We start from the raw sequence: 27,556 nt of genomic DNA, 5'->3' as shown, positions 1-27,556 counted from the left end.
GTTGCATGTGGCATTTAGAATAATGTCACAATATCTGGAATTCAGTTTTTTTTGTGTCAAACTTCTCAAGGCATTACATCAAAAGGAGCTTCTCTGAATGTAAACCCTGTTTTCAAATCTAAGGCAGCTTACACTGCTGCATATCTGGAAGCAAATACGAGACGATATCAAGCAACATGAAGTTGTGTGGCCCAATCAGCTCACAGTTCTTTGCAGAAAACCCTGTGAAGATGAGTGCTGACTGCAAGGTTATGGAAGAGGTCATCACAAACTCGTCACTGTCATTCTCACCTCAACATGACGCCTAACACGTCAGATGTGATCCTACGCAGCAATACTTAGTGTTCTCTTAACCAACAGATCTGTCCAACTCTGCAGTTGCAATTATTCATAATTATGTGAACTCTCGTCCTTAAAAAAAATAAGATTGACATCAGTTTTACAAGTTTATCATCAACATATACTTTGTATGATTGTAGTCATTATTAATGACTTCTTACAGTGTGGCATGATCACAACAGACAGGTGTCAATGGCAAAAAAAAAGTACAGACATCAGCCTTCTGAAAACAGATTTCCCAAAAGGTTCTTTAATAAATAGCAGCAAAATGACTGACTTTAAAACCTTAGTAGCTCTTCAAAGCAAATATGCAGGACAATTAGCCATCTGGAGAGCTATTCTACCATTTTGTGTGCTGTGGAATATCACAATCTCTAGATACAACAAAGAAGGTGTGTGGACGATTTAAAGTCACAGCTCGTAACTGTTTCCAAATATTTGCCTTCATGTGACTCGCATGAAAGTTTTAAGCATTTATGAAAGTTCTTTTTGTGGAGAATTTTAAACTGTTGATGCTACTATGACAAACACTCAGGGGAAAAATATGTCGACTTGAAATATTTGGACAAACAATGTATCATTTTGATCCCACCTAGTCGCTTTTTGATCCCACCTAGACTTGTGACTTCTGTCTTTTAAACTAAATGTCAGATAATAGAAAGCCTTGCCCGCCCCACACACACACACATCCGGAGTAAATATTCCACATACGCAAACACAAGGACAGACCTGGAAGTCCATGGAGGGATCTAGACACACTCTGGGGCTATCAGCTCATCCCTCCCCCTGACACATTTTCTCTCTCCGTGGCTACGGTGAGTGGTGACAGGTCTCCATTTTTACATTATCTAAATGACAGATCCTGTTGTGCTTCTAGGATTGTACTGTCCATGTCTTGTAGTCTTCATTTCTCCAATGTTTCCATTCGCGGTTTTCTTTGGTCCGCTACTGTAGAAACAGTATACTAAAAGCCATCACGACACAGCAGCAAGCCACCCACGGACTCTTCCGCTCACCTGGGAAAAATGAGTAGAGCAATGTTTAAGGCTACATTGTTTAGCAACATTTCATTGACATAAGAACAACAGTGCTTCCCCTAGATTTACAGCTTCGGCGAGAGGTGTTTGTGTCAGTGACATCAACAATGACACAAACACCAAAAGCATTGCTTTTTCCGAAAATAACATCATTTTGTGACTCCATCTGTGCTTTTATTAATAACAGAATAAAGAAAATTGCAATAACTTTTAATTATACCAGATTGCCCCATCAGACCCAAAAAATAAAAAAATTGCAATCACTTTGAACAATGAAAATAAAGTTCTATCTGTGAAAAAAAAAGAATAATATGTAGTTATTACCAAATAGCTTATTTTGGAGAACTAGCAGCAAATTGCAGATATGTGAGCCATCAGGTTTTATCAGTCTAGGTGACTGCAGTGAGCTGCTTTCCTCTTAACATATTTTATAAACGAGGTTCTGGACGTGATACAGCCGCTCTCAGTTCATGGTCCATGTTGAGCTGGGATCTTTCTTCGGTTTTGAAAGACGGAACAGCAGAAAATACGACCTGACGGAGACTTCACGGAGATTGGCTTTTTGCAAAACGCCAAAAACCGGTGAGTTGCGCATGCGCACCATCACCTGTTAACAGCGTACAGTAACCATTTACCCAAAAGCACAGGCATTATTCCATGTATTCATTAATGACTTAGTTTTATGTCCGTGCACTTTGTACTTTTGTAATGTTTGAAGCCAGCAGCTCATTGTTGGTACAAGACACAAGCACTTTGGCTCGTTTCACTTGGAGCAGGAGAGCTGCTCCAGTGCTCCTTGTAGGAGAGCTACTGTTGCCATCTTCAACCTGGGAGCGTTTAAAACGCAAATATAGTCGTCTGCTTTTACGCGACATATTTTTCGACGCTAAACGTCCGCTTCTGTGATTGGCCACCGGTGTGTGCGCAAGTGTCTGCGCGCATCAGGGCGGAACTCTGCCGTGCGCGATACAAAGATCAGAGGAAAAGTGTTTACGCACGACCACGTAGAGACAGAAATGACAAGCTGTCGTGTAGATATGATCAATAAAATACGGACGTTTAGTTTGTTTAATAACAGAACAAGGTGTAGACCTGATCAATAGAAAAGAGAACCGTCAATGACTTCTTGTGATCTGGCGCAATAGAGAAAATTACACAGGGGGCGCCCCGCCCCCCTAATATAACTGTAGGGGAAACACTGAACAAACAATTGAAAAACAAATTAATCAAATTTGGGGCAATCATAGGCTTACCTATTCTGGCACACTTCCAGAAAATTCCGAGAATCCTAAAAGATAAAAATAATTTAAAAAAATTAGAAGTAATTTAAAAAAAGACAAATGACTTAATTGTGGGGATGTTGAAAGATGAGAAGAAGCTGGTTTTAATGTTGATAGGGTGGTAGCTACAGTAATTGAGACTCCTTTCACAACTTTACAAGAGGACTGCAAACACATCACTACAAAACCCAGACAGTCATCGGACATCCATTCCATGTAAGGGGTGTAATCATTGGAAGAGAGGGGGACAGCAGGCGAGCCATATTATCTCTAGTGACAGCTGAGGCAAATGTGGCATTCTGGGCCTTCAATTTTCTGATGTGTGAGGGTGCGTGTGTCTGCAAGTGTTTAAAAGCCAACATCCTTTCAAATTTAAAACTGACCAGATGGTGTCAGCATCCCATTGTGAAATTGTTTACATTTCAGGATAACCCTGGGATTTAAAGTTTAAAGCATTTCCTACAGTTTAGGAAAAACATATATCTTTAAATAACGTACAAATGTTTTTTAGTCTGTACAAAACATACATTCTTCCTGTTTGATGAGACCTATCCCAGCCACACACAATTATTTTAATACCGTGTGGCACAACATCTACACAAATAACAGCTCATGCTTTAGTCAACAAATCAAATATGAAGTAAAACTATTAAATCATCCCATCTGCCACTCTCAGTCTCATGTGTTTGTCTGAAGAGAATGTCCCACCCTGCTGCAATGATGTGTGTGTGTAAGAAAGTGTGTGAGAGTGTGTCTGGCTCTTCCTGGGCTGTGCCAGACAAATTACAAGTGAATCATGGAGTTTGTAATCCAAGAATAATAATGATGCAGTGATGATGAATATTTAGGCCTTCTGGTACTTCACACACCTCAATGAGGAGCTTCTTAATATACATACACATTATTATTTTTCTACAGGCACTAAACCTTGTTGGTAATTTTTTTTTTTTAACCACAGAAATAAACTGCGCTCATATAAATACCAAAGTGAACTATTGGGAATAAACTGTTGAAAGCCAAATGTATAACATTAATAAACCACAAAACATTTGTCTTAAGATTGCTGCACTGACTGAAAGGAGAGGGGCTATATCAGTAGGCTTTTTAGGCTTAGATGAGTGTATTATTAACACTCCAATGGTTTGATTATGCAGACCTGTCTTTGCCCAAGAGGCAAAGAGAGGTCTTGAGGGGTCAATTATTCACTGAGAAGACTTGAATAGCAGCTTCATTGTTAAGTATCCAATCATACCCGGTTTTGTTCTTGTCTAGCAGGCTGGGAGCTAGCGCTCTGACATAGGCACAGGTACAGATCAGGAGGAGAATCACTGTTAACAGTGACTGGAAGTTGAAAATGGCTGACTGCAAGATGAAAGAGAATGATATATTTAGTACAAACAGAGAATGATACATTAAGTTCAGACATGCCCTAGTGACTAAGTCATACACATTGGAGGCACCAACTTCACTTTTGTTAATTTTCTGTAACACCAATGTTCTGCTACTTGTCACAAGGAATGTCGTAGTACAAGCTGTTCATTTTATGTAACAAAGAAGTGGGCTGGCTGTGTAGACCTAGTTAGAGTCACATGATTGTCATGATTGCCAGATAGCATATTAATTTATCTGATTATTTGTCTAATTATATATATATTCGTCAAGATCAACCACTTACCTAAAATATATGTATTAATAAAGGATTATTAAAGAAAAATCTAAATCTCATACTGCAATGTGAAAAATCTGAAACCCAAGGCTGATCTGCTGACTTTGAACTATACATCTTATTTTAGCGACACACTGACAAGATATCACACTCAGCAGCAGATTAGCTATTTAATGTTTGTTTTTGTGAAGTTTTTCCACTACCTCAATTGTTTGTTGATGCTCCTGATATAGTTCACCCACAGCAAAATGTGTTCCATAGTATTAATAAGACAATCTTATAGTTTGTGAATTGCATACATCATAACCATATTGAAATCAATGAATGCATTTCTAATTGTGTACGTTGTGATCGAAGTTACACATAATTTTGATTATCCATCTTTCCTGGCCATTATTTTTGTGCTTACGTTAACTAAATAATTTGGTCAAGAAGAAAGTTTAAATAAATGGTCTGCTCTTCATTCATATTGAATTTTAATAAACTATTCGTGGAATAAATCTAGTTATGAACTTTGCTTATACTTTTCCTGACACTTTATAATCAACAACCTTGTAACGTCAATTAATCAATAATATGCAACCGAGACAAACGTCCAAACGAATGCATACAAAGTGCAGCTACGTGGCACACGTTGAGAACACAGCGATGCGAGCATCCACCAGTCTCATAAACTTGTGATAGTTTGGGACTTTATCACACAACTCGCAGGAGCACACGGCCGAAACGCGCTTGATGTAACTATATTCTAACGATATTTAAGAACAGAAACATACATGTGGTGTAATGGTATGCTCAAGTTTTAGCATATTTCAGCTAGCTAACGCTAGCGGGGTGGTTTAGCATTTTATATCTGTCCTGCTTTACTCCGGATGTTAGCGCTAGTTTTTGTCACTGTGACTTTTCGACACAGAATCCACGGAGGACGCTTAAAGTACGCTGTAAAAAGAGAAGAAGCACTTAATGTATAAAGCAAGCTTACCATTTTTGTTTTGAGTCAAAGCCACATCACACTTCCTGCTTTCTTGAACGCACGTAACGTAACGTAACCAGAGATGTTTACGTACTATGACACGTTGCTGCAAACCTCGTTTGCTGATTGGTTGATAACACAGCAGTTGAAAGTTGAAATTTCTGTCAAAAAAACATTACCAGGGAAAACAATAGTGTTTTGAGTTGCATACAAAATGCCCTCGTTTGGACGTCGCAGTAGTTAGAGTAACGTAAGTATTCGAGGAAATATGTACTGTACGTTAAGTGTTTTAATATTATAGTACATGTATACTGTTAGAATTAACCACAGCTGCAACGTAGCGCGTTAAAATGTGGTGACTAGACGTTAAAGGCACATTAAATAATGTTGCGTTATTAGCACCATATCAGACTAGACCGCAATTGCCGGACCCGGAAGTGTAACTTCTGTTATAACTTAACTTATAAGTTAAGTTATAACAGTTATGACTTAACTTAAGGCTCATTCGCGATGAGCTAGTCCTTTGCAGAATCAATTACCTACGATCGCCGCATAATGCCTGCCGGTTAGATTTGTGTCCGACTTTATCCCCATCTGCTCTGACGTCATGAACATGTGGCTAACGATAACCTCACAAGAGCAAGGCGGCTGCAGTTTTTAGAGCAAAGTGCTGCAGCTGCTCCCCATCGACTGCATGACCAAGTGCATTATGGGAAACGCCTGGCTGTCGCCAGACCAGAGCGCTGATTGACTGTTAGATATGCTAACAAATACCATATTTTGTAAAAAAAAAAAAAAAACAACAACAACATTTTTTTCTCTTTTTTTCTCTGGTTTACTTTTCCCTGAGAGTTTATACAATTAAGTCCCCTCCCTCCAACCCGCCAAGGCAGCATCTTGATTGCATTGAGACCGTGTTTCATGAATCCCCATCAACCCTTCCTTCACAGACACTCCTGAAAATCCTCTTAATGTGAGAAGATCTGTCAGTTTGTAAACCACAAAACCACAACTAAATAATGTTTTGCATTTTTCACTTCTTCAACTGCGGGCAGTTACGCTTTTGTTGTTCAGTTGCTCTTTTCACCAAAATCTACCCCCAAAAATCCTTTTCATCCTGAAACCATTGTCTTGGAGAAAGCATGAAGGGAAAGTCCAGTGAAAGTACCGTGAGAGGGCTGACTTACTTTTCCAGGCCCATTAAAAAGACAGTTAAATACTGTGGCTATTTTAGACTCTATATGAACTCATCATTTAAGACACACGATGCATAACTAGAGGCTCTTTGAAACTCATTTTCCTGGTACTTCCTGCACAGTTATGGCTTGCAGTTTTTTCATATGCGGTAATACTGAAGAAATGACAATGAAAAGGTTGAGCACAGAAATTACAGAGGGAGCAAGAGAAGAGGATAAGGGTGCAGTGTCAAAGCTGTAGGCTTTGGTTGATGATTTAAGCATTCTAGTAATCGTGTCCGTCGATCGAGTAACTGAACAGGAAGACTTTGTGTTTTGACTTTGAAGGTTTCACAAAGCTCTCCATTCCTGAAAGACAGCGCTGTTTATTTAATTGGAGTGTCCTTCTGTCATTACCACAGGGTCATCGCCCCTGCACAACAGATGTTACAGTAACTAATGAGTAGCTGGGCTCACTTTATGAGGTTAAAGTTGAACCCTTCAGCTCCCTCATCTCGTTTCGTTCAGCCTCACCCCTTCGTGAAGCACAAAGGGTCAACTTTAATCTGCTGCAAGGTTCTTTTTGCATGTTCACATGTGTATGCATGAGTGTGTCACGTGTCAAATCTCTGCTGTAAGTCTCATTTTGAATCACCTTGACAAAGGACAGAAGAAGAACACTAACAAAAAAGTGCTGTCACGTCCTAACTTATAGCGCAGTGTCTAAAGCCGCTCATTTTCATTTTTTTCAAACATGTCCAGCTTGGCTAACTGCCAATTTAGCTGTCCTTTTCCCTCCATCTCCACATATTCTGCCCTGTAGTTAAGCAGGAAAGATGTCCAACTCACGTGGAAGCAGTAATCACTTGTTCTGGAGTGGATATCCGTAATCAAGTAAAAGTTTCTGAAGAAATCAAAACAAAAACTATGTGTTGCCCATTTACCCAAGGAACAGGACGTGATATAAACAATCTGATCTATCATATTTTAATCCTGAAATCAACATTGTTTGAACTGATCTGTGGAACATAAGCTGCTCCTTTGGCAGGAGATTTAACTTTAACTGCAGCAGTAAATCAATTAGCCTGAGGGCACGGTGACATTACCAAACAAGCTTGCTCAGCACACTCATTGAGTAGTGTTGCATTGGCAAATAATGAATTAGTTTTACAGTATAAAATATCTCTCAGAGCATGGATGCCACAGTGTTTGCTTTGCCTGTTGTGCATTGGCATGGTCATGGATGAGTTAGCTTGAGATGTGTCAGGATGTAGCAACAGTTCTTTTCTTCACTTCCTTCAAGGCAATCACTTACATGTGATTGGACGCAAGAGCTGTCATTGGTCTTTACTGTATATATTTGTTTACATATGATGGCTCTTGTGGAAATGTGATATATATATATATAGACATATATATAGATCTATATATATATATATATATATAGATCTATATATATCTATATATATCACATTTCCACAAGAGCCATCATGGTCAGTGAGCACACATACAAACCTGCCAAAGTCACTGTCTGGTTCCACTGACTCAGAAAGACCCACAATAAAGACACACACACACAAACGCACACACACATGCATGCACATGTGCACGCATGCACACCAAAGAAAGTATTACAAAATACGAGGAGTAAACAATAAAGCTCATTGATACAACTGGAAGATTAACACAATTGTACAACATTAATAAGGATTGCTACGTGAATGGTCTTCGAAAGAGGTCGAAGGACTAAATACTAACAGAACGCAATGCAATAAGCCTGTTGTTTAAAAAAATAATCATAAAGGCCACCGATTATAAATGTATGAATTCTTATGTTTGACTTTTTTGCAGGTCATGAGTGGTACAGTCCGACAGATTACTGTAACTACTGATCCAGGCACCCCTTACTTCTTGCAAGTGGACTGGGCCCTAGACCTGGGGGCTGGATTCACATTAGCTCTCACTGATGGCAGCTCGGCATGGATCGGAGAAGGTAAAGATATGAAAATACATTGCAAATCAGTGACCACTCAAATTATTCACAACACTAAGGTCTCCCACGTTTGTCCTGGCGGAACCTACAATTTTCAGCTTAGATGATCTGCAAATAACTGAAGTCTTTGACCATTGACTAGACTGCATTGTCACCAGGTTTACCATTCAGCAGACTGTCCAAATTGTGTATGCACCTGGCTAACCCCATCTCACAATATTGAAACTGTTAGTTCTTAAACCAGAGGCACAGCAGTGAACTTGTTTGTCCCCCCCTCCTTCCTGCAGCTTACAGGTGTAGAAAGTAGATTAAACTCTACAAGGCTTGTCTTGTCTCGTGTGTGTGTGTGTGTGCGTGCGTGTGTGTGTGTGTGTGTGTGTGTGTGTGTGTGTGTGTGTGTGTGTGGAGGTCGGGGAAGGTGGGGGGGTGTTACATATGCACATGAGTACATTTTCTCTGAAAGACACCTGGAACATAACTGCTCCCTAGTTTTCTATTGCTGTCCTTCTGCAGAATTGACAGGCAGAGATGGGGTTGTGAGAGCTATGTGCGGGCTTCTGGGTCGTCAGTGTTTTTGTGTTTGATGTGTTAATTGGGACCCTCAGCCCCCTGTGAGCAGCTGTGCAACAGCTGACGACATTCCCCTTGGTTTCTGTGCATGCTTCCTTTTGAATCCGCTTTCACGTGCAACATAATTAATGTTTTTCTCTGCAGTCTGCCATCACCTCTTTGACCTTCTCTCAGCTGTACAACTTTAAAATTATGCAACAATTACATAAATGCATTCCTTGTGTCCAGTTTCAGAAGATGAGGTGACAAGGGAAGCCAACAATGTGGGAGCCACAAGAGAAAGATATGTTGAGGATCTTAACCAAGCGCTAACAGGAGGTGAAGGAGGAAGGAGAGGAGACAAAAAGGGGGTCTATTCTTTCCTCGTTTCTCCAGATCGCTGTCATCTCTCATATCAGAAGATCTGTAATGACATCTCGGTGAGCAAAAGCTTTTGGTAGATTTTTACTATTATACTATCAGGGGCTAATTCAAAAAGAATAGCGCATCACTTGCAACAGCAATCTGACCCACTTCAAGCTTCGAGCCCAAATTCACAAATCCCAAATTTGCCTTTACAATTTGGGCTTTACAATCTATACGCATACATCCTCTGACACCCCCCCCCCCCCAGTTTTCTCCTAAAACTTTTAACTTTTCCATTTCTGAACCGTTTCACACAGTTTTTTTCTTTGTTTGGTATTAGTATGGGAGATCTTGGTAAGGGTGTGAAACACACATTTTGAACATGTCGTAAACTGCTTGAAAAGCCAATCTTGCTTAGATCATGCTGGATATTCATAGTTATGATCAAAATATGTTCAAATATTTTTTTTTTTAATAAACCTTTTTTTCAGAACCAGAATTCTGAAAAAAATTATATAAAATAAGTATATATTCTACTACTTATATATATATATATATATATATATATATATATATATATACATATATATATATATATATATATATATATATATATATATATATATATATGAAAGTAGTAGAATGAAAAAAAATAGCCTCTACCAACATCACTAAGTTAAATAATTCCAGCAATTAGGAATTTAAGTCACCTGTATGTGCAGCATATTGACATGTCTGTTGTTCTAAACTGTTTAACTCTCTTGCCGACATAGAGTACAAGGTTGGACTGGAACTGCAGCTCTGAGACTGCTGTGCTTTTACGTCTCTGTAGTACTCACAGGAATGGATTTTGGATGTTGAAATGGATGCTGCTTTGCATCATTGTTCAGGCGCACATTACTCATAGTTAAAATGCATTTTGTACCACATTTAGTTAATTACCCGAAGGGGTAGAAACAAAGGTTTGCAGGAATGTTGTTGAAAAGTTGTTGAAGATCAATTTGAGAGAGTTCATTGTGGATCTCTCACTCGGTCCCTCTTGAATCCACACCAAGCACTTCCCCCTTGTCACTGTTCCCTGAGGATAAACACATCTAATGACATACAACCAAATAGAAAGGAAGTCTTATCCTTTACAGGGGGCTGTTAAAAAGATAAGGATTATAGTGTACCCACATTAAAGCAGAATTAGATTGGCTTGGTTGCCTTTGGGCCACTGAAAAAGCCAGAGATAGGAATCATTCAGTCATCCAATACCAACCATATAAGTCAGTTGTCTAACAGCCACAGCTCGTAAACTTTTGGGGAAAAAGGTTTGTTGATTGATGGTTTGGTAGATGGCAAGGTGAAGCTAGTTTGCGTTAATGTAAACAATCAGTTCTCGAGATTAAAGCACATCTCTTTTTTAATTTATGCAGCAGCAGTATTGTATCGCATAGCATGCTCTAGTTCACAGTGAGCGGCAGGTTTGATGGAATACAAGTCACAGGGCTTTCAGTGGATTGTGATGTTGTTCTTCCAAACTGTGAGAAGATGCTGTTGCCTCCAGGGAGCCTTTAGTCCTGGGACTGCTGCAGGTAGAGGAGAGCGGAGAGAGAAGGCCAGGGGGGTCAGAACACTGCAGAGACCATAAAACCCTGATTTATGGATAGGGCCATCCCCATCTAACAATGTTAGACAACAGTTGATGAGAGCTTTTTCTTCTCTTTCCCCTACTACCCTAGGCTTTTTTGTGTGTATATGTGTGGGATGTGTATACACATGTGCAAGTCTTTGTGTTTGGACATGTGTGAAGATACTGTTGGTCATAAATGGGGTGGCCAGGCCTTTGACATTCTTGACTAAACGGTACCTAACTACATCTCATACTTCAATAAGGAAATGATGATATCAAGAAAAGAAATTAACTCATAAACACACACGTAAAACTACGTAGTAGGGATACTACTACGGACATCCCTAGTAGTAACAATAGTTGATCAAAGCTAGTTAATTAATATTGACAATAACACACAATGCATTTCTGATGCCTCTGTGCACTCCATCAAATCACTGAAATGTATTTCAAATGTATAACATCAACAGTGAGTGAGCAGCAAAAGAGACAAACAAAAGAACAGCCTCCGTCATTAGACTTGTATTTACCCAAATGAAACAATTCTACCGGTTGTACATTTAAAGAAATTACCTCTCTTATTTGTTTTGGAGTGGAAGTATTCATTGATTGTGAGCAGGGAAAAAAGTTATTGCTAAAAGGATCAACTAGACCACACAAAATGATTGACAGCAGCCCAAATCTAACCTGCCCCCCAAGTGGGCTATTTAAAAATGTAATCCATGCTCACATTGTTGCTGACAGTAATCATCACTTGTTGTGCAGTGTGTGTCTGGCAGACACACATCACATCCCTGAGGGCTATTTGCATTAAGTGCTAACTACTACCCTTGTCTAACACCTTCTTCTTCTTCTTCTTCTTCTTCTTCTTCTTCTTCTTCTTCTTCTTCTTCTTCTTCTTCTTCTTCTTCTTCTTCTTCTTCTTCTTCTTCTTCTTCTTCTTCTTCTTCTTCTTCTTCTTCTTCTTCTTCTTCTTCTTCTTCTTCTTTCCCCTCTCATTCGTTTTCCACCACGTCAGAGGTTAAAAAATGGAACATATTTTCTCAGCCAGATAATTTCAGGGTGCCAAAATGAGGCAGGTTTACTTTGGTAATAGAAGAAAAGAGGCCAGAGACTAAACAGGTGGCGAACTTAACCTGACATTAATATTTTATGATTATGACCCCTTGAAGTTGTAATGATGAATGTAATTTGGGTGTGTGTTGTTAAACTGCTACCAAGCAGGTGTTTTTCATGGCCAAGTCAGACATCTTCTCCTCCTTAATGTGTTTAAATACCAATATGTCATCGGTAGAAACATAAATATTCTAGCACTGACACTTATACAGACACTTAACGCTCTGAGGAGCATTTAAGGGTAATAAATAGATCCTGTACATCTGTTTTAGACCACCTTGATTAGGCTCCCAAACAACTGATGAACTTTTTTGTTTTTTTTTCTCAGTTCAGTGTTTTTAATGGAGGTCTAATTCTGCCCATTGATATGTGTTGATTACACAATGCCACTATGGTAGTCAAGTTTTTTACTTATTTTACATCAATTTGCTGTTAGTTGTGTTGCCTTACTTTTTGTTAAAGCGCATTGAAAAACACTGTGATGTCACAAAAAATGTTTGATCAGTTTTTCAGAGGCATCCAGCTATTTTATAAAAAAAATAAAAAGCCACAACTGGGGTGCCAATTAGAGACAGATTTATTTTGTTCTTTAGATTTCGTATTCTTGTCAATAATATTTATGAACAATAATATCTGGAAATCATGCAGATAATCATTTCTAATTGTTTACTTAAACACAGATAAAGAGATTACAATACATTAATAACTACTTATAGCTACTTTTGATCATTCATTGGCCTGTTTTTGTCTTCATGTAACAAATATTGTCAAAGGTATTACTAATTTTAGAATCTTTGGTTTTGTGTATGTCTAACACATTTTTTTTGCCCAGAGACAAAGTGTTCAAGTTTTGTCTGACCAACAAAAAACCCCTAAGATAAACAGTTTACAATTAAATAAATTAGAGAAGAACAGCGAATCCTGACACTTAGGAAACGTTCAATCTTTTAATCAGCTAAATAATCAAATGTCTTAATATGGATCCATTGTAACATAGTGCCTCTCAAGAAAGTGATTCATCACTATAGTATCCGGGTTCAGTCCCATGAAGCAGCCAACAGGCTTCCAAAAAAAATAGAATACATTTTGCAATCATTCACAGTTACAGGTTTGGCTTTTATTTTGTTTCTGTTTTTAGTGTGTGAGAAATTGTGATAGTGCTGGAAGACAGTTTTTTTTATCCTGAATGCAGAGTATCCTGCTATCACGCAAGTTCCATATCGAAGCATTTTTCACTGAGTAGTAGTTTGTCTCTATGGTTGGATGTGAATTCTAGTCGCCCTTTTATGTTTTAAACATCTTGAAACCCAGTATTCTTGGCAGATACCTACATATTTTAAGTTATATTCCTCGCTATCTGGTACTGTGCCCCGGCATGCCCAATGCTTATGGGAACATTCATGTTATCGGGGATGGAGTGAGCGCTGTCCTCCCTCACTTCCTGCTCTTTATCTGGCATCACGCCTCTGCACAGCGGACAAGGGAGCTGATGGGACAAGCTGATCTGTGCTTCATGCCCACAGTTACCATATTGAGCACCCTTCCCCAACCTTGAACACAGTCTCTTTGTCATCATGCAGTGCTCACACACTCACTTCCCTGTTCCCTTTGGACACAATAATTATCATGTAATAAAAAAAGAGAGAAATGTTGCCCTAATATGATATACAAATATAAACGTAGTATTACAAGCTGAACGTTTTGTCAACAAATAAGATTAATAAATATGCTAGAGATCTTTCATTTTTGAATTACAATGATGCTAACTCACTGTTATAATATTGATTAATAGTTATTGATTAATAGGGGTTATTGTCCTCTGATCCATGGGAATACATTGTGGGTTTGGTCTCTAGTGATGTGTTGGACAGAGTGATAAGGAAAGCTTTGTGTCCTCTGTGCCTCCACTGTGTTATGGTGTCTTTTTGACTGGGACTGTGTTCTTTTGGCTTTGTCCTCCACACCTACGCCCCTTTTCTCCACGGGTTTGACCTTATGGTCTGGCTAGCTGTGTGGAGACACACACACAAACAAACAATCAGACCACACACACACACACACACACACACACACACACACACACACACACACACACACACACACACACACACACACACACACACACATCAGAACGTGCCGTATTGTTGAAATCTTTCCTGATTCCTGAAAGATTTTTTTTCAATTACAACTTTTGCTTAAGATTTTTTTTTGTTTCTTTTGATTTACTGTATGTCGAATCCAAAAAAGTAGTCTTTCTAGGGTTTGCATCTCATCTAATTTTTGAGCTTATTTTCTTTTATGTCTGTCTTGGCCTCTAATGTTCACTGCTTTCATCTTTAAATTGTCATAAATTAGCCCACCATGTAACCTTAAACAACATCTATGAATAAGTTATTCATTGTGTTGGTTTAGTAACAAAGTAGAAAAATGTGGCAGTGGGTCCTGGATCTCGGACAAACAGTCTGACCTCCCACACCTTGGCAGAAACTGGCAACAGTGTGCAGACTGACCTTTAACTTTATCTCTGTGTCTCAAGGGAGAAACAGAAGCTCGAGAAAATAAAGGGAGCTTTTTAGACCCTTTTTGTATATTAACAAGGAACTTAGTGTAACATTTGCCTACATTTATAGATGTATATTTGGATTAGTGCATCCTTCCTCTCTGTATGTTGCCATGTAAGCTGAAGGCAAACTTTTGGTGAACTGGAATTCAAATGTTTACTTCTTCTTAGAAACCCTGAAAGTAACACAACCTTTTGGTATTTAAAAGAAGGAGCAGGATAAATAAACAACAGCTGCAGTGTCATTTCCAATGTAAAGCCAGTAAATAAGGGTTGTGCTTCCACTGGTTTAGATTTCTTTATCTTGTGTCTTAAGATGGTAATACCGTGTTAACACGCTGGTCAGTGGGTAAGACAAAATGGGACATTTGATTTTATTATAGAGAGATACTTGTACAGTAAATGTAGGACAACATTCTTTAAATTATGTGCATGTTAGTGTCAGCATGTCAGTCCAAAGCCTTAACATTATCTTTTCTCACATGGCTAATTTATTGCCAAATGACTTTCCTCCTGGAAGCAATGCAGAGATTTAGACACAGCTAGTAAAAAGGAGAGGAGGGGTTTGAGAAGAAGATGGAAGGGAGGTTTGAGGTGAGATCAAAGCTTTCACAGTTATCATGACCGCCTATCTGTGCATGGAGATGGGAATGGGTGGCCTACCGTAGAGTGCAAGTTGGTATATCTTTGAAGTGGACATGATGACTTAAACACCATTGACCCCCACTAGTCTCTACCAGTTTCTTATTACAGGTGGACCATCTTGCACGAACACTGAATCTCTATGTCAACTTACCTATGACTTACGGGGCTCAGTGTCACACAACATTCCTCTAAGCCCCTGAGAGGAGCTCGCACTGTATCACTGTGACATCCTGATGTTCTAGATTTTTACGAGTTCTTGGGAATCTCATCCTCCTTAGATTTTGGGTGGTCTCCTCCGTGTCACAATCCTATGATGTTGACCTTTGCTTAATTGCTGGTGTCCTTGTTTTGATCAGACTGGCAGCACTGGTACTGAATAAGCATGCCACAACTCAAAGTGTTTTTTTCAGAGAGTGACCTCTTAATCGAGAGAGATTGTTTTGAGGAATTGTACTGAAAGGAGTTGAGAAACAGAGCGTACTGTTCAATACTGATAAGCACAAATCTATGTTTTTAAAATACTTTATTGAATTCAAAGGTCAAATCCTGGATAGAAACTTGTTTAGTGTCAGTCAGTGTCAGGGAGTCAGTCATCTAAAAAATTCCTTTGTATAGAGTTTTTGACCACTGACTCACCAGATGGTATATTACACAGTACCATCTAAAAAGCCATTATTGAAAACTTGTTGGAAAATTTCAGGCACTTGAAAAAACAACAGATGATTGGATGAACCATCTGTCAATCAAATTCTTACTGTAGTCGGGTAAAGAGCGAAAAGCGCTGCTTGGTCCGTGCCCAGTTTACCACACACAAACACATTACTTGAAACCTAACGAGATGGATTTTTGTGTAATATGTGCATCTGCGATCCTCGTATGCTCTTCCAGCTGTAGTATAAGGTAAAAAAAGTTGATGAACGATCCCTGTTTTGTTTTATCTTCTGCTCAAAAACTATGTGAGGACGTGCATGCGCTCTCTGCAGCTCGATCAGTGTGCTGTATCTTTCTCTGCGCAAAGCATTCTGGGTCAGAACAATTTACCATGTTTACCATAGTATTTAAAACCACTAAACAAAAAGTACAACTAAAGATGATTAGAATAGCAGACATTTGCTTGTAATTGGTAAATTTGGTGGGGCTTGAAGAAAAAGTAAGATAATCTTTAGGAACCATAAATCATCCATCTCATAGATGTCAAGTTTCACTTGATAGGAGAACATTTTTATCTGCTGGTGGCTTTCAATACAAACTCAGGGGATCTCCAAAGTTATTAGTATTTTAATTGTGGCTACACTTATGTGAAGTGGCATAGTAGTAGAGATACTATTCTTCCAGTAATTGTTGACTATTTTATGCACATTGCAGTGCGGAGAAGTTTTTATTTTTGGAGGAGGTGGAGAAAAAAGGAGGAGAGAGAAGAACATTTGACAGAAAGAGACAAGTAATGAAACTAATAAAAAGAAAAGGCTAAGCCTGTGAAGCTAGTGAAGGTGTAGTGGTATTGTGAAGCACATGTCCACTCAACATGTTCAGGTCCACCAGTGGAGGGGAAACAGCTGTGTGGCCTGCCAGGACAGCATCAGCCCAGGTGAAAAAATGACGAGTATTTTATGAGAGCTTTTGAAGATAGCGGCTTTATTACAGTTGGTCTGCGACCTCGACATAGCCCATAGAAGATTTAGCACCTTGTCACCTTCTGGTTTCCTAGTGCATCATAAGCAGGGCCTGTGTGTGTGTGTGCGTGTGTGTGTGTGTGTGTGTGTGTGTGTGTGTGTGTGTGTGTTTGGCGGGTGAACAAGCAAACAAAGACTGTGCAGCGATGTGTTTGGTTATGTAACTTTGATGTGCACACTCCCGGTCAAATAGTGTCTTGTTTCCTTTGGGTATTCTGTAGAGAACGATGGACGTTAGCTGTGGATGTAGTCCTCCTTTGCCTCTTCAAAACGGGACTTCTATGGTGGAATCTTGAACATTTGACACGTCAACTAAATGTTCAAAATCTTTAGGATTTTTCTGTCTCCGGCTGCAATGCCTCAGATCCGCTCTATGAGTAAGTGCCAACATGATAACCAAATGAGGAATGTTTTATTACATCTGAAGCCTGTCTGTGATTCCAAAAAGTCACAGACGAGAAGCAGCAAAGTGGGAACTGTGTGCTCATGACTGCATAGTCTACTGGTGACCAATGAATTCATCCTGTATTTCCCCCAGACAGAAAAAAACACCAACATTTTAAAAGATCTCCAATTTGAAAGAAAATGTGATGTAGTAATTTGGTACACCTCCTTATTGAAGTAATTCTTCAGATGATGTTGTGGTGTAAATGCTTTCCCGCTTTCACGTTTGTAATATTATTACTTGAATCCACTAATCTATAAATCAGTCTATGAATTCCGATTGTCGGGAGTGTAGTGCTTTTCCCATCCAGTTTAGTAGTAGTAGTAGCTAAGTAGAGTGCTATAATACGATTTAGTCTGCCAGAAAAATATTTAAAATGCCTACATATGTAGTATTTATGCCGAGATTGTCGGGACGTCTAACTGCATCCGGTCACATTCTACAGTATGGAAGCCAGCATGCTTTTCCGGCCATTCTGACCGACAACCCTCAGCGCAGCGGAAGATACGTCACATCGACCAAGCTGCAGAGAGAGCGCAAACTGATGACAGACTGATGACAGCTCATTGACAGAAGCCGACAGATATATGAGCCTAGGGTCAAAGTTCAAGCCAGAATGTTATGACAAAGAAGTATGTCTCAATTGTATGCATACTGCATGCAACAGTACTTACTTTGTAAGGGCAGCTGCAACAATTATGAATCCAGCCATACTCTTAAACCAGTCCTGTTGTCTACTCCCAGTCATTCATACTCAAAGGGAGGCACCTGAAGGTTGTGCTTACCATGAACTAACTTAACTGTCACCTGTCAATGCAGAGGAAGACTGGTGGAGTACTGAGGTCCTCCCTCATTGCTGTGCTTGTCAACTTATCATGAGTAATGAAAGCCTGCCAGCCTAAAGAGAAAGTGTATTGCCTTGGATATGAATGCTGATCCTCATGCAATTTGTACTCTCATTTGATCTTGCTTTCTCATTTTCCTTCCTGCTCTTCTTTCCTCCCTTTGTAAGCTGCACTTGGGTTCTGTGGCGCTCCAGCCAGCTCCAGACCCAGTAGAGCTGAACCAGAAGATGATTGGCCAGTCCCTAAAGCGCAGTACATATCTGGAGTCCAACAATTGCCAACTGTTGGAGGAAAACTGTCGGCTGAACCAGGAGCACCAGAGAATTCTCAGAGAGTAAGAATGAGAAGGAAACCCGACACTTGCTATTTGCTGACGGAATTAATTGTGTGTCTATGAAAGCATATGTGATGGAGAGCAAATGTCAAGTTCAAACGGAAAATTCTGCTGAAAGATGTTCAGTGCTGTAATTTGTTTGTTGGTTGTCTTGTTTGCATGCAAGCTCCTTTTTCTTCATAAGCTGAACTTCCAGCTGTTTATATGCACAGCAACCACTTAGTATGACATCATCGCTGGTCGCCCATTGAGAGTATTAAGGATTCTACCCAGTGTTGCAAACTGGGCTTGGGATTTCTGGGAACTTTTAAAAAAAATGTTTTAGTTGTATGTCTTTTTATTTCATATATGACTTTTTAGAGGTATTTTTTTCCTGTGTAATTGTTTATCTGCATATTGAGTCTTTGGCCAGTAAATGGAGCATTGCCATGGATAGAGGATGTGGCTGATTAAACATCTGCACAGGGTGGAGGCATCAGCATCATTCCTCTTAGCAAATTTATCTCTGAAGGCAAACAAACAAGAAACCTCCGCTTCTTCAAAACATGTGTACATGTCACTCTGTGTGCATGTAGGAGTCCATTGCTGGCATGTATTTTTTGCACTCACTGTGATGTATTTTTTCTCACCAGGCTGGAGCATCAGGTTGGAGATAAAGAGATGTTGGAGGGTAGGCTGTACTCACGTTTTGTCATGGTGCTGAATGAGAAGAAGGCCAAGATCAGAGCCCTGCAGGATGCTGTCCGCCAGCTCCATCAGACTGATGGCAAGCAGAGAGATGAGGGAGGACGACAAAGGTCAGTAGACTGACTGCTCTAATTATGTGATGCTCTGGCATAACTGGCTGGCTTTGCTACTTTAAAATGCAAGTGAACCACTGAAATATGTTATATTTTATGTTTTTTAACATTTACATTTTCCATATACAGGGTTTACCTGGCTATAAATTACATGGTCATTACAAGAACCTCTGGCTTGATAAAATGCAAGCTAGTAGCTGTTACCTTGAAGTATAGACATACTGTACTATCTTTCTATTTCAAAAGAGAATTATGTCAAACGCTCACACGGGCGGTACAGTGTATTTGACAAACTAACATTTCAACCCATATGATTGTTGATGATGAAGCATCCTAAAAGACACTTTTTTTCAAAAGTAATGTGTTACCTTAAAAGAAAGTACAAACAAAGCAGCAAAGTCAACAGATAAGGTTGCAACTAGTTATTATTAACTTATCAATTAATCTGCCTATTACCTTTTTTTAATTCATTATTTGGAGAAACATTTCAAAAATTAAAAAGCCCAAACCCATCAAAGTCATCAGCCTGAAACCACAAAGTATTAATATTACTACATTTCAGAAGTTGGAACCATCATGAACCCTATTTTTCTTAAAAAATAACTTGTAGTTTTTGTCTTGTAGTTTAAACACTACTTGTTAAGTACTTTACAAGAAACACTCTACAGTGTTGCAATCCATTTAGCTAATTTACTGTTTAGCACTGGGAGTGTATAAAAGCTAAATCACTTTATTCAGGTCATTTCTTTAGTTGCACACTTGCAAGTTAAGTTTCCGAGCCGGTCAGCATAGTGCCGTCAGATCTGCGTATGTGCTTGCCACACCTTTGGCTTCTGCAGAACACAGACGGTGGCAATTTTCTTTCTTTACAAGCCTGTTCTGTATCTTCTGCCATTGTAGGTCATAGCGCATGGATGGAAGATTTTACTCATAATGGCTGCTTACGTGTCTGGCTTTGTCACTGTCCCTGTGGACAGTAATATAAAATATTGAAAGACGATTACCCAAAACTTTGCCAGCAAAGTAAACTGAGAGGCTTGTTTTTCCACACTTCTCCTCAAACACAGATTTTTTAACACATTTCAAGATTTTTTTCCCTTCTTTTCTCAAATTCCTGTTGTTTCTTTTAGTGACGATGATACAACTCAGGTGGCAGATGACAGTCAGGACAAAAGAGAGGAGACAGTTCAGAGCATCCATCCATCACAGGAGCCAACCATTCTCCTTACAGGTGTGTGTGTGTGTGTGTGTGTGTGTGTGTGTGTGTGTGTGTGTGTGTGTGTGTGTGTGTGTGTGTGTGTGTGTGTGTGTGTGTGTGTGTGTGTGTTAAGAGGGAAAACCGCTCCTAAACCAATAAAAAAGAAACTCCCAACTCAGAATTGATCATTTATAATAGAAACAAAAGAAAAAGATTAATTGTTTTTATCTTTGTCTGCGTCACAATATGTTACAACAGGAAGACCAGTGATAATAACCAGACTGAAACGTCTCTTTGCATTGTAATTACTTGGAATGAAATAACAACGGCTTTTCTCTCGGGGTGAAGCAGCTAAATTAATGCAACTCATAACATGATGAGAATTGGCAGTTAGCTGGTGTGTTTGTGAGTTAATGTGCACAAATGTGTGTGAGTGTTGGGATGTGGGAGCAGCGTGTTTGGTTAATAGTAAGTATGAAAATAAAATAATTGATACTAAAACAAGGATTAATATCAACAGGATTATTAACATATATTAATATTAGTTAATCATTATAGTTAATAGTCAATGTTCAAGAGAGAACAGTGAAGGGTGGAAGTCACATGCAAAAGTATCACAGAAACTGCTTCTTCAAATAATATAGTTCAATTCCTTAACAATACTGAATAATACCAATAATACAATTAACCTTTAATGTTACAACACACGGTCCGGACATTGTGCTCCAGTGTTCCACTTACTTATACACTACATGCTCCATGTTTGGTGTACTTACACATTGTTATGTCATAGGTCACGATGTGACTCAGAATTGATGCAGACTATTCAATGAAACTCTTAAGTTTTGACTTTCCTTGAACTGATTTTACTGTCTCATAAACTGAACAGTTGAATGTAACTGATCATGTAAGCAGGGGGTTTTAACGTAAACTTAAAAGCACACACAAGCATAGAAAATACCCTTGGGTCGCTAGGTTCTGGGAAACACTTTTCAGTGAGTCATAAACCCACCCAGCGAAGTCTGCTGTGATTGCTTCAACACGGCCAACCATGAGGTGGTTGGCCACTTCCTGCGCTGTGCAGAGCGGGTGTGATGTCACATCTGCTGAGTAATACCCCCCCGTACTACGTGTTGCAATCTGCTGAGATAACCCACTGATCGCTCTCCCGCCATCCCCAAACACAAGGCTCATACAGTTGCAAAATACATTGATTACTTCAGCAGATTCTGTTGTTTTGTCCTCATTTCTCTCACACACACACACACATACACACACACACCCTCCACTTCAGTTGAGATGGATCATAGTTGTAGATCGCTCAGTAAGGGTCTTGGCTCACACACTTTGTTTGCGGCCCAGAAAAGGTTTTACAATGCTTTCTTGTGTTTTCAGCTTCTCAGTAAAAATCACCCTGCACGTATCTCTTATAATTATCTGCCTGGCTGATTTTGCCTGTATTCTCTCTGTATTCCGAGCTGTTTAACATTTTGGGTGTTTCCAAAATTGTTGTAGTATTTACACTAATTCAGCTGTCCAACAAATTCGTCTCTGGGCGTTTCTTTCTTGGCCTTCACTCGATCATGATGGAAACACGTCATGAATCCTTGTTAATGGTTGTGTTACAATATGCTAATAGATGCCTAATGCACTGCTATTGCTTCTTGTTTATCTTGTGCAGCCTTTGTCTGGTAACCACAGCAATCAATCAATTCACAGCCACCTTCATGATGATGTGTGCACATGAAACATGCAGTACGAGCCACAACAATCTTTTGTGTTTACAAATGTAGTGAACGCACAGTAAGCACATTCGGTAAACTTGGTGAATTTGAGTCTCCACCTATTTGGTTGTTGCAAAGTTTGACAAAGAACTTTGTGCACAATAGCAAATGTTTTATTTGCATTCATAAATCTAGTTAACATTTACGGACAGTCAGTCGGCCACTAAATTCCCCTTTGACTGGCTTTGCCCCTGTCAACCCTTGTGCCTGGAGGTGTGTTTTCATGTTGCCGAGGCCTGATAAGTAAGAGTAATGACAGGGCAGAATTAGAGATAAAAGAAGAAACTCTCCCTTTGACCTGTTCCCCCAGTTAAGAATTGTATAGTTCAAACATGATGGTAGGGATGCAGTGTAACTTAAGGGATGAGCGCCTGAGCAGGAAGAAAGAAATGGAAAAAAAACATGATCGAATTGGCCTTTTCAGATAGACTGTAATGTCCGACTTGATTCCCATGAGACTATTAACAGTAGCATTAAGTTCACCATCCACACGACAAATGCTATCTCCTCATCAGACAGATAATTAAGTCTTGATCTAACACAACTGCTCAATCTGTCAAATGTTTTGCATGAGCTCGCAGCAGTGTTAAAGGGCAAACAGGTGTGTTTGTGTGTCTGTCAGTGTATAAACAATTGTATGAGTGGAATGCCAGATCTCTAGTCCCGATAAACAACGCAACTAGGTGTTGAGTTGTCCAGGGTTAACAGAGGTTAACAGAGGTTAACTCAGGCAGTATGCCCTAAAACGGTAACAAATGTGTCACAAATGACACTAATGGAGATATAAGGATGGAAAATCTGGAACAAGACAAGACATCAGTGTCCAGACATTTAGAGGCATTTGTTTAGAGAACTTGTAGTCAAACGGACATCAATGTGAAACAATTTGATCTGCATCTCATACGTTTGATTTACTGTGTGTGTGTGTGTGTGTGTATTGCATGCAGGTCGTAGTCTGGTGTGCTATGGCATCTCCCTGGACAAGACCTTTTCCGATGAGGAAGATGAAGAGCGGAGCCGGACGCGTAGGTTGCCTCCCACCCTGAGCTCAGAACCTTTTGAGCGGGAATAAAACCTCAGGTTAGTCAGATAACAAATGCAACCAATCTATCACCATATTTGGTAAGCCACTGTATCCTCTAGATTGACTTTTTTTCTTCATAGCGGTATTGTGGAGCCTCCTCACACACAGTAGCAGTACAAAACATATCCTTTGACTAGTTCAAATGGGAAAACAAGATTACATGTTGCAGATTTTCAAGTAGCTCGTACTAAGATAGTGTCAACATGACACACAATCCCTTCAGTCTTCTTTCAGTTGCAAAATAAACTGTTCCATGTGGCCCCAAACCAGAGTTTAACAACAACGAAAGGACATTATTCAAGCTTTGAAACAATTTTATCGTTTTCCTAATTTTGTATGTCTTATTATTCATTTTCTGCACTATTAGGAAATTAGGAAAACTGAGAAACTTCTGAAAAACCACCACACTAAGTGATGTGGGGTTCCTTAGAAATATATTTCCCCAATTCCTTCCAATCCTCCAGTTAAAGAAGGTTGAATCATCTTTTTGTCAGCTCTACGCCTCTGCACATTTCTGCATAATTTGGTTTTCTTCCTCGTACACCCTGTAGTATTGATTGCACTACTCAGATACACTACTCTTCTTGTATGAGTAGTCGCTGTTTCCTCCTAATAAATAGGCCACACAAAAATGCACTGCGCAAAACACAAGAATGCTCTGGCTTTCAACTTTTTGAGCTCTTCTGATTTTCAATATTACAAATACATTTCTATGGGTGTGAACATTTTAACAACAGGACTTTAGAAAGCCAGACTCACTGGTGGGTCTGACAGTCTGTGAATGTTTGGGTTTTCAGAGGTGTCTCCTGAACATCCGGCTCACGCATGCAATGTTATGCGGTCTTTCCACATTCAACAGCTGCATGTTTTCTCATACTGACGCGCTGCAGTAGAAGGATCAGAGGTTCTTGACTGCCTGCCTTTGAGGATTACACATGGGCTCTAACTAACATTGCATCTTGTTTGTAGGATACTGCTGCAAGAAACAAATCTGGAAATCAACATCTCGTGCTTTCTGTATTCAGAAAATGCTCATATAGCCATAACTTTACTATCTCCAGATTCGGTGGTTAGTGGGATAGTCGTATAATTCATTTGGTAAGTTGAGCACCTCTGCTACATTATTTGTAGTGACACTTCTTTCAGATCTGAAAACCCCATAACATCCTCCCACCGCTTACATTCGGGTGTTGGCTGGCAAATAAACAAAACTGAAAATTACTGCAGTGTGTAGTGTTGTTTGGTTCAACTCAGGATGACAGCAGTAGCTTTTGAGTTCCAGTGAGAACATGCACGTCTTCTCTCGTTGGCACTCTTTCCTTTAAACTCTATCTTCAGCTCTGGCTCGTATTAAGGTTTTGAAATGTACTTTCCAAAGTCCATCTTCATATTGAGAGAAGAAACATTGCTTTTAAAAATTGTTTTCTTACTTCAAGTCATGAACGATCTCTAACTTCTTTCCCTCTCTCTACTCTCTATTCCCTTCTGTCTTTGCCTCTCTTTCATGTTTTCTTGCCCCTCCGCCCCCTTCCACGTTAACAAAGATGGCATCCAGGACTCATCATGAATATGAATACAGCCCTAAATCTAAAGGTCTTCTAATGAAAATGTTTTCTTGATCCCTCTTCAGCTATGTGGCAAGCTGCTTTCAACTAGTCAACCTTCACCCCAAAACTAGCAACCAAAACAGTGACAACCAGGGAACAATGGTGGGAGGTTTCCCCAGATTTGATGCCAGATTGAGAAAGAGATTCTCAGAAAGCCAGAGTATGTCACTGCCATCTGGTTTGCTTTAACTGTGACAATTACCTGCCACAGCTCGCGGGAGAGACTTGCTGCTTGTCTGTCTACTTCGATAAATCTAAAGACGAGTAATGAATGCCGCTATCTGTTTCCAAACGCGTCAGACTGCTTGCTCTATTCAGGGCTGCCGTCAAGACTTTGCCCAGATGCATAAGTGGTCATGTGATAACATGCACTTAACGCCCTCCATGCTTCCTCGAGAACTGTGCTAATGCTGCTAATGACTTGGAGAACATGGAAGAGGAACTGGACCAACAGTATGGAAGCAATTTCTCAAGAGTCTGACTTCGCCCTGAACTTAAATTTGGCTGCCAAGCCCCTCAACATTGGCTCTGTGTGAGACCAGAGTAACAACTACTGAGGGACAACAGGTTACACCCTGAAAATAGGGTGTCACCAACAACGAACTAAAGCTGCTTTGTTGCTGCTCATTCATCATGTCTTGCTGATGTTTCGTCCCTCCTTTTATTATGAAAATAAACTATATGCCACCTCTTTCATTTCCACTTTCTAAACTAGCATTTTTACCTCCCCCTTGTTTCTCAATTTTCATCTGCCCTTTTATTTAGTAGATGTTCTGCGGCCCAAACTACCTGAGGGGTGTTTTGCAGAGGGTTAATAGGGTTGTGTTGTCTCTGCGTCTTCACCTCCTCACCTCTTCCTTTACCTCTGCTACCAGCTTTAGGTCCTGAGGTCATCACAGTGTGTCTTCACACTGACAGTAATGAACCTATAGAGACCAATTCTAGGTCTTTTTTTGACTATTCTACCTTTGACTTCTGCTGTCTTTTAGGATTTTGATGACACCTAAATGTCTGCTGAAGACCACGGGTGGCCGCCTGGATAATCCCACAACACGCGCTTGCTGGATAAGTAATCCCTACAGGAATGTCACACTCGCTCATCCATACATCCAACAATAAGGTATTTTTCAAAGGGAACCTCAGATAAGTTTCTAAGGATCACTTACGGATAAGTGCATGAAGGAGTGTGAAGGGCAAGATAAGAAACTGTACTGAATATTTCAGTTTGCGATTTCATTCAGAACATATTGATAGCTTACATTGAATGCAGAATATTCAAAACAGTTGTGCTGTTTTTCTATTTTGGATGGACCTGAAGATACATGTTGTTTTTTTTTATTTTAAAGATATTCTAAATGTTTTCATTTTCAATCAGTTCATTCAAGAATAAAACTTGTATTTTATTTTGCATATCACAAGTTACCTGGAAATGTATAAATTAATAATGTATTATTAGATGAAAGAAAAGGTAATATTTCATGATGTGAAATGTTGTAAATGTTCTTCAAATGTGTTCTGAGTTCATATCTATTGTGAAATGTCTTGCATGACATGGCATGTTAATTCCAAACTGACTGAAATAAAAGTGTTACTTTTCAATATTTTTGTCTTTTCTAAATAACACGTCTTTGTTCAAGAGACGGACAACATGCTGCTATGAGTATCATACTTTTTGTTATTGAAAGTAAACAAATGATGAATGCTAAAAACCACGATGTTCTTTGATTGAACATGTGATACTTTTCTGTCATGAGAGGTTTTGTACTGTGCAGTGTGAACATTAAATGTAGAAATGCCAATGTAAATTAACACTATAAAGATGTTTTTATTATTGTTGTTTACACTGACTAAACCTTTGTTATTTAGAAGTTTACAACCTGAACACTATTGATCCTATGAAGAACGTAATAATTGAAAAGTATTAAGGAATTATTTAATCCCAAAATAAGATGTCAGTCTGCCTTTCTATTGATACAAACGTAAAAGGAATTAGTTGTGTAATTGTTTGGAAACAGAAAATATTGCATCTTGTGTAAGCCGTAGGAGCGGTAGGAACCAGTTGATACTGCGGTCAATGCAGCTGAAAGCGTTAACTCTGAGAGAGAGAGATGATGGCTGTGCCAGGATGAAATTAAACGGTAAGTCACTTGCTTATCATCGTCATTCACTTATGGCGTGCACCTGTAGGATTCCCATCATCCAGGGAAATAACGGGAGTCTTCCTGCTTTCCTGCCAATAAGCTGCAGTGAGACAGAGTGCTCTTTGTTTGTTGTCAGGCTGCGCTGTTTTCTCACTGCTTCTCGTCGCCTCACTGTTATGTCTGAAACAGCTACACATAGACTATATATAGAAGACTTGGGTTCAGGATTTTGGCTGTCGCCATCTTGTTTTTTTTGTAACCAGACCTGACAAGTATTAAGTACATCGGGAGACTGGTTATGACATTTTTAGGTGATTGAAACATTTGCAAT

The 27,556-nt window shown here is 39.4% G+C and overlaps 2 protein-coding genes across 2 annotated transcripts; one reads left to right on the top strand and one right to left on the bottom strand.

The window, feature by feature from the left end:
* Nucleotides 1–660: 660 nt before the first annotated feature.
* Nucleotides 661–5,446, bottom strand: tmem167a (transmembrane protein 167A). The gene is made up of 4 exons (XM_068566909.1): nt 5,305–5,446; nt 3,909–4,018; nt 2,630–2,664; nt 661–1,355 (listed from the first exon to the last, which is right to left on the bottom strand). Exons 1-4 carry the CDS (start codon nt 5,305–5,307, stop codon nt 1,285–1,287), a joined length of 219 nt encoding a protein of 72 aa, XP_068423010.1. The 5' UTR covers nt 5,308–5,446; the 3' UTR covers nt 661–1,284.
* LOC137779284 (DNA repair protein XRCC4-like) lies at nt 5,447–26,683 on the top strand. Its single transcript, XM_068566908.1, has 8 exons — nt 5,447–5,545; nt 8,322–8,463; nt 9,262–9,452; nt 18,445–18,611; nt 19,244–19,408; nt 20,542–20,642; nt 23,341–23,473; nt 26,074–26,683. The coding sequence occupies exons 2-7, from the start codon at nt 8,325–8,327 to the stop codon at nt 23,463–23,465; spliced, it is 888 nt and encodes a 295-aa protein (XP_068423009.1). The 5' UTR covers nt 5,447–5,545; nt 8,322–8,324; the 3' UTR covers nt 23,466–23,473; nt 26,074–26,683.
* Nucleotides 26,684–27,556: the final 873 nt, after the last annotated feature.

This window comes from Clinocottus analis, unplaced genomic scaffold, assembly GCF_023055335.1.
Source record: "Clinocottus analis isolate CAN_PGR_092001 unplaced genomic scaffold, fCliAna1.0.p SCAF_7, whole genome shotgun sequence".
NCBI classification, from domain to species: Eukaryota; Metazoa; Chordata; class Actinopteri; order Perciformes; family Cottidae; genus Clinocottus; species Clinocottus analis.
Note: the sequence above shows the minus strand (reverse complement) of the source record. Positions and strands in the feature narration are given on the sequence as shown.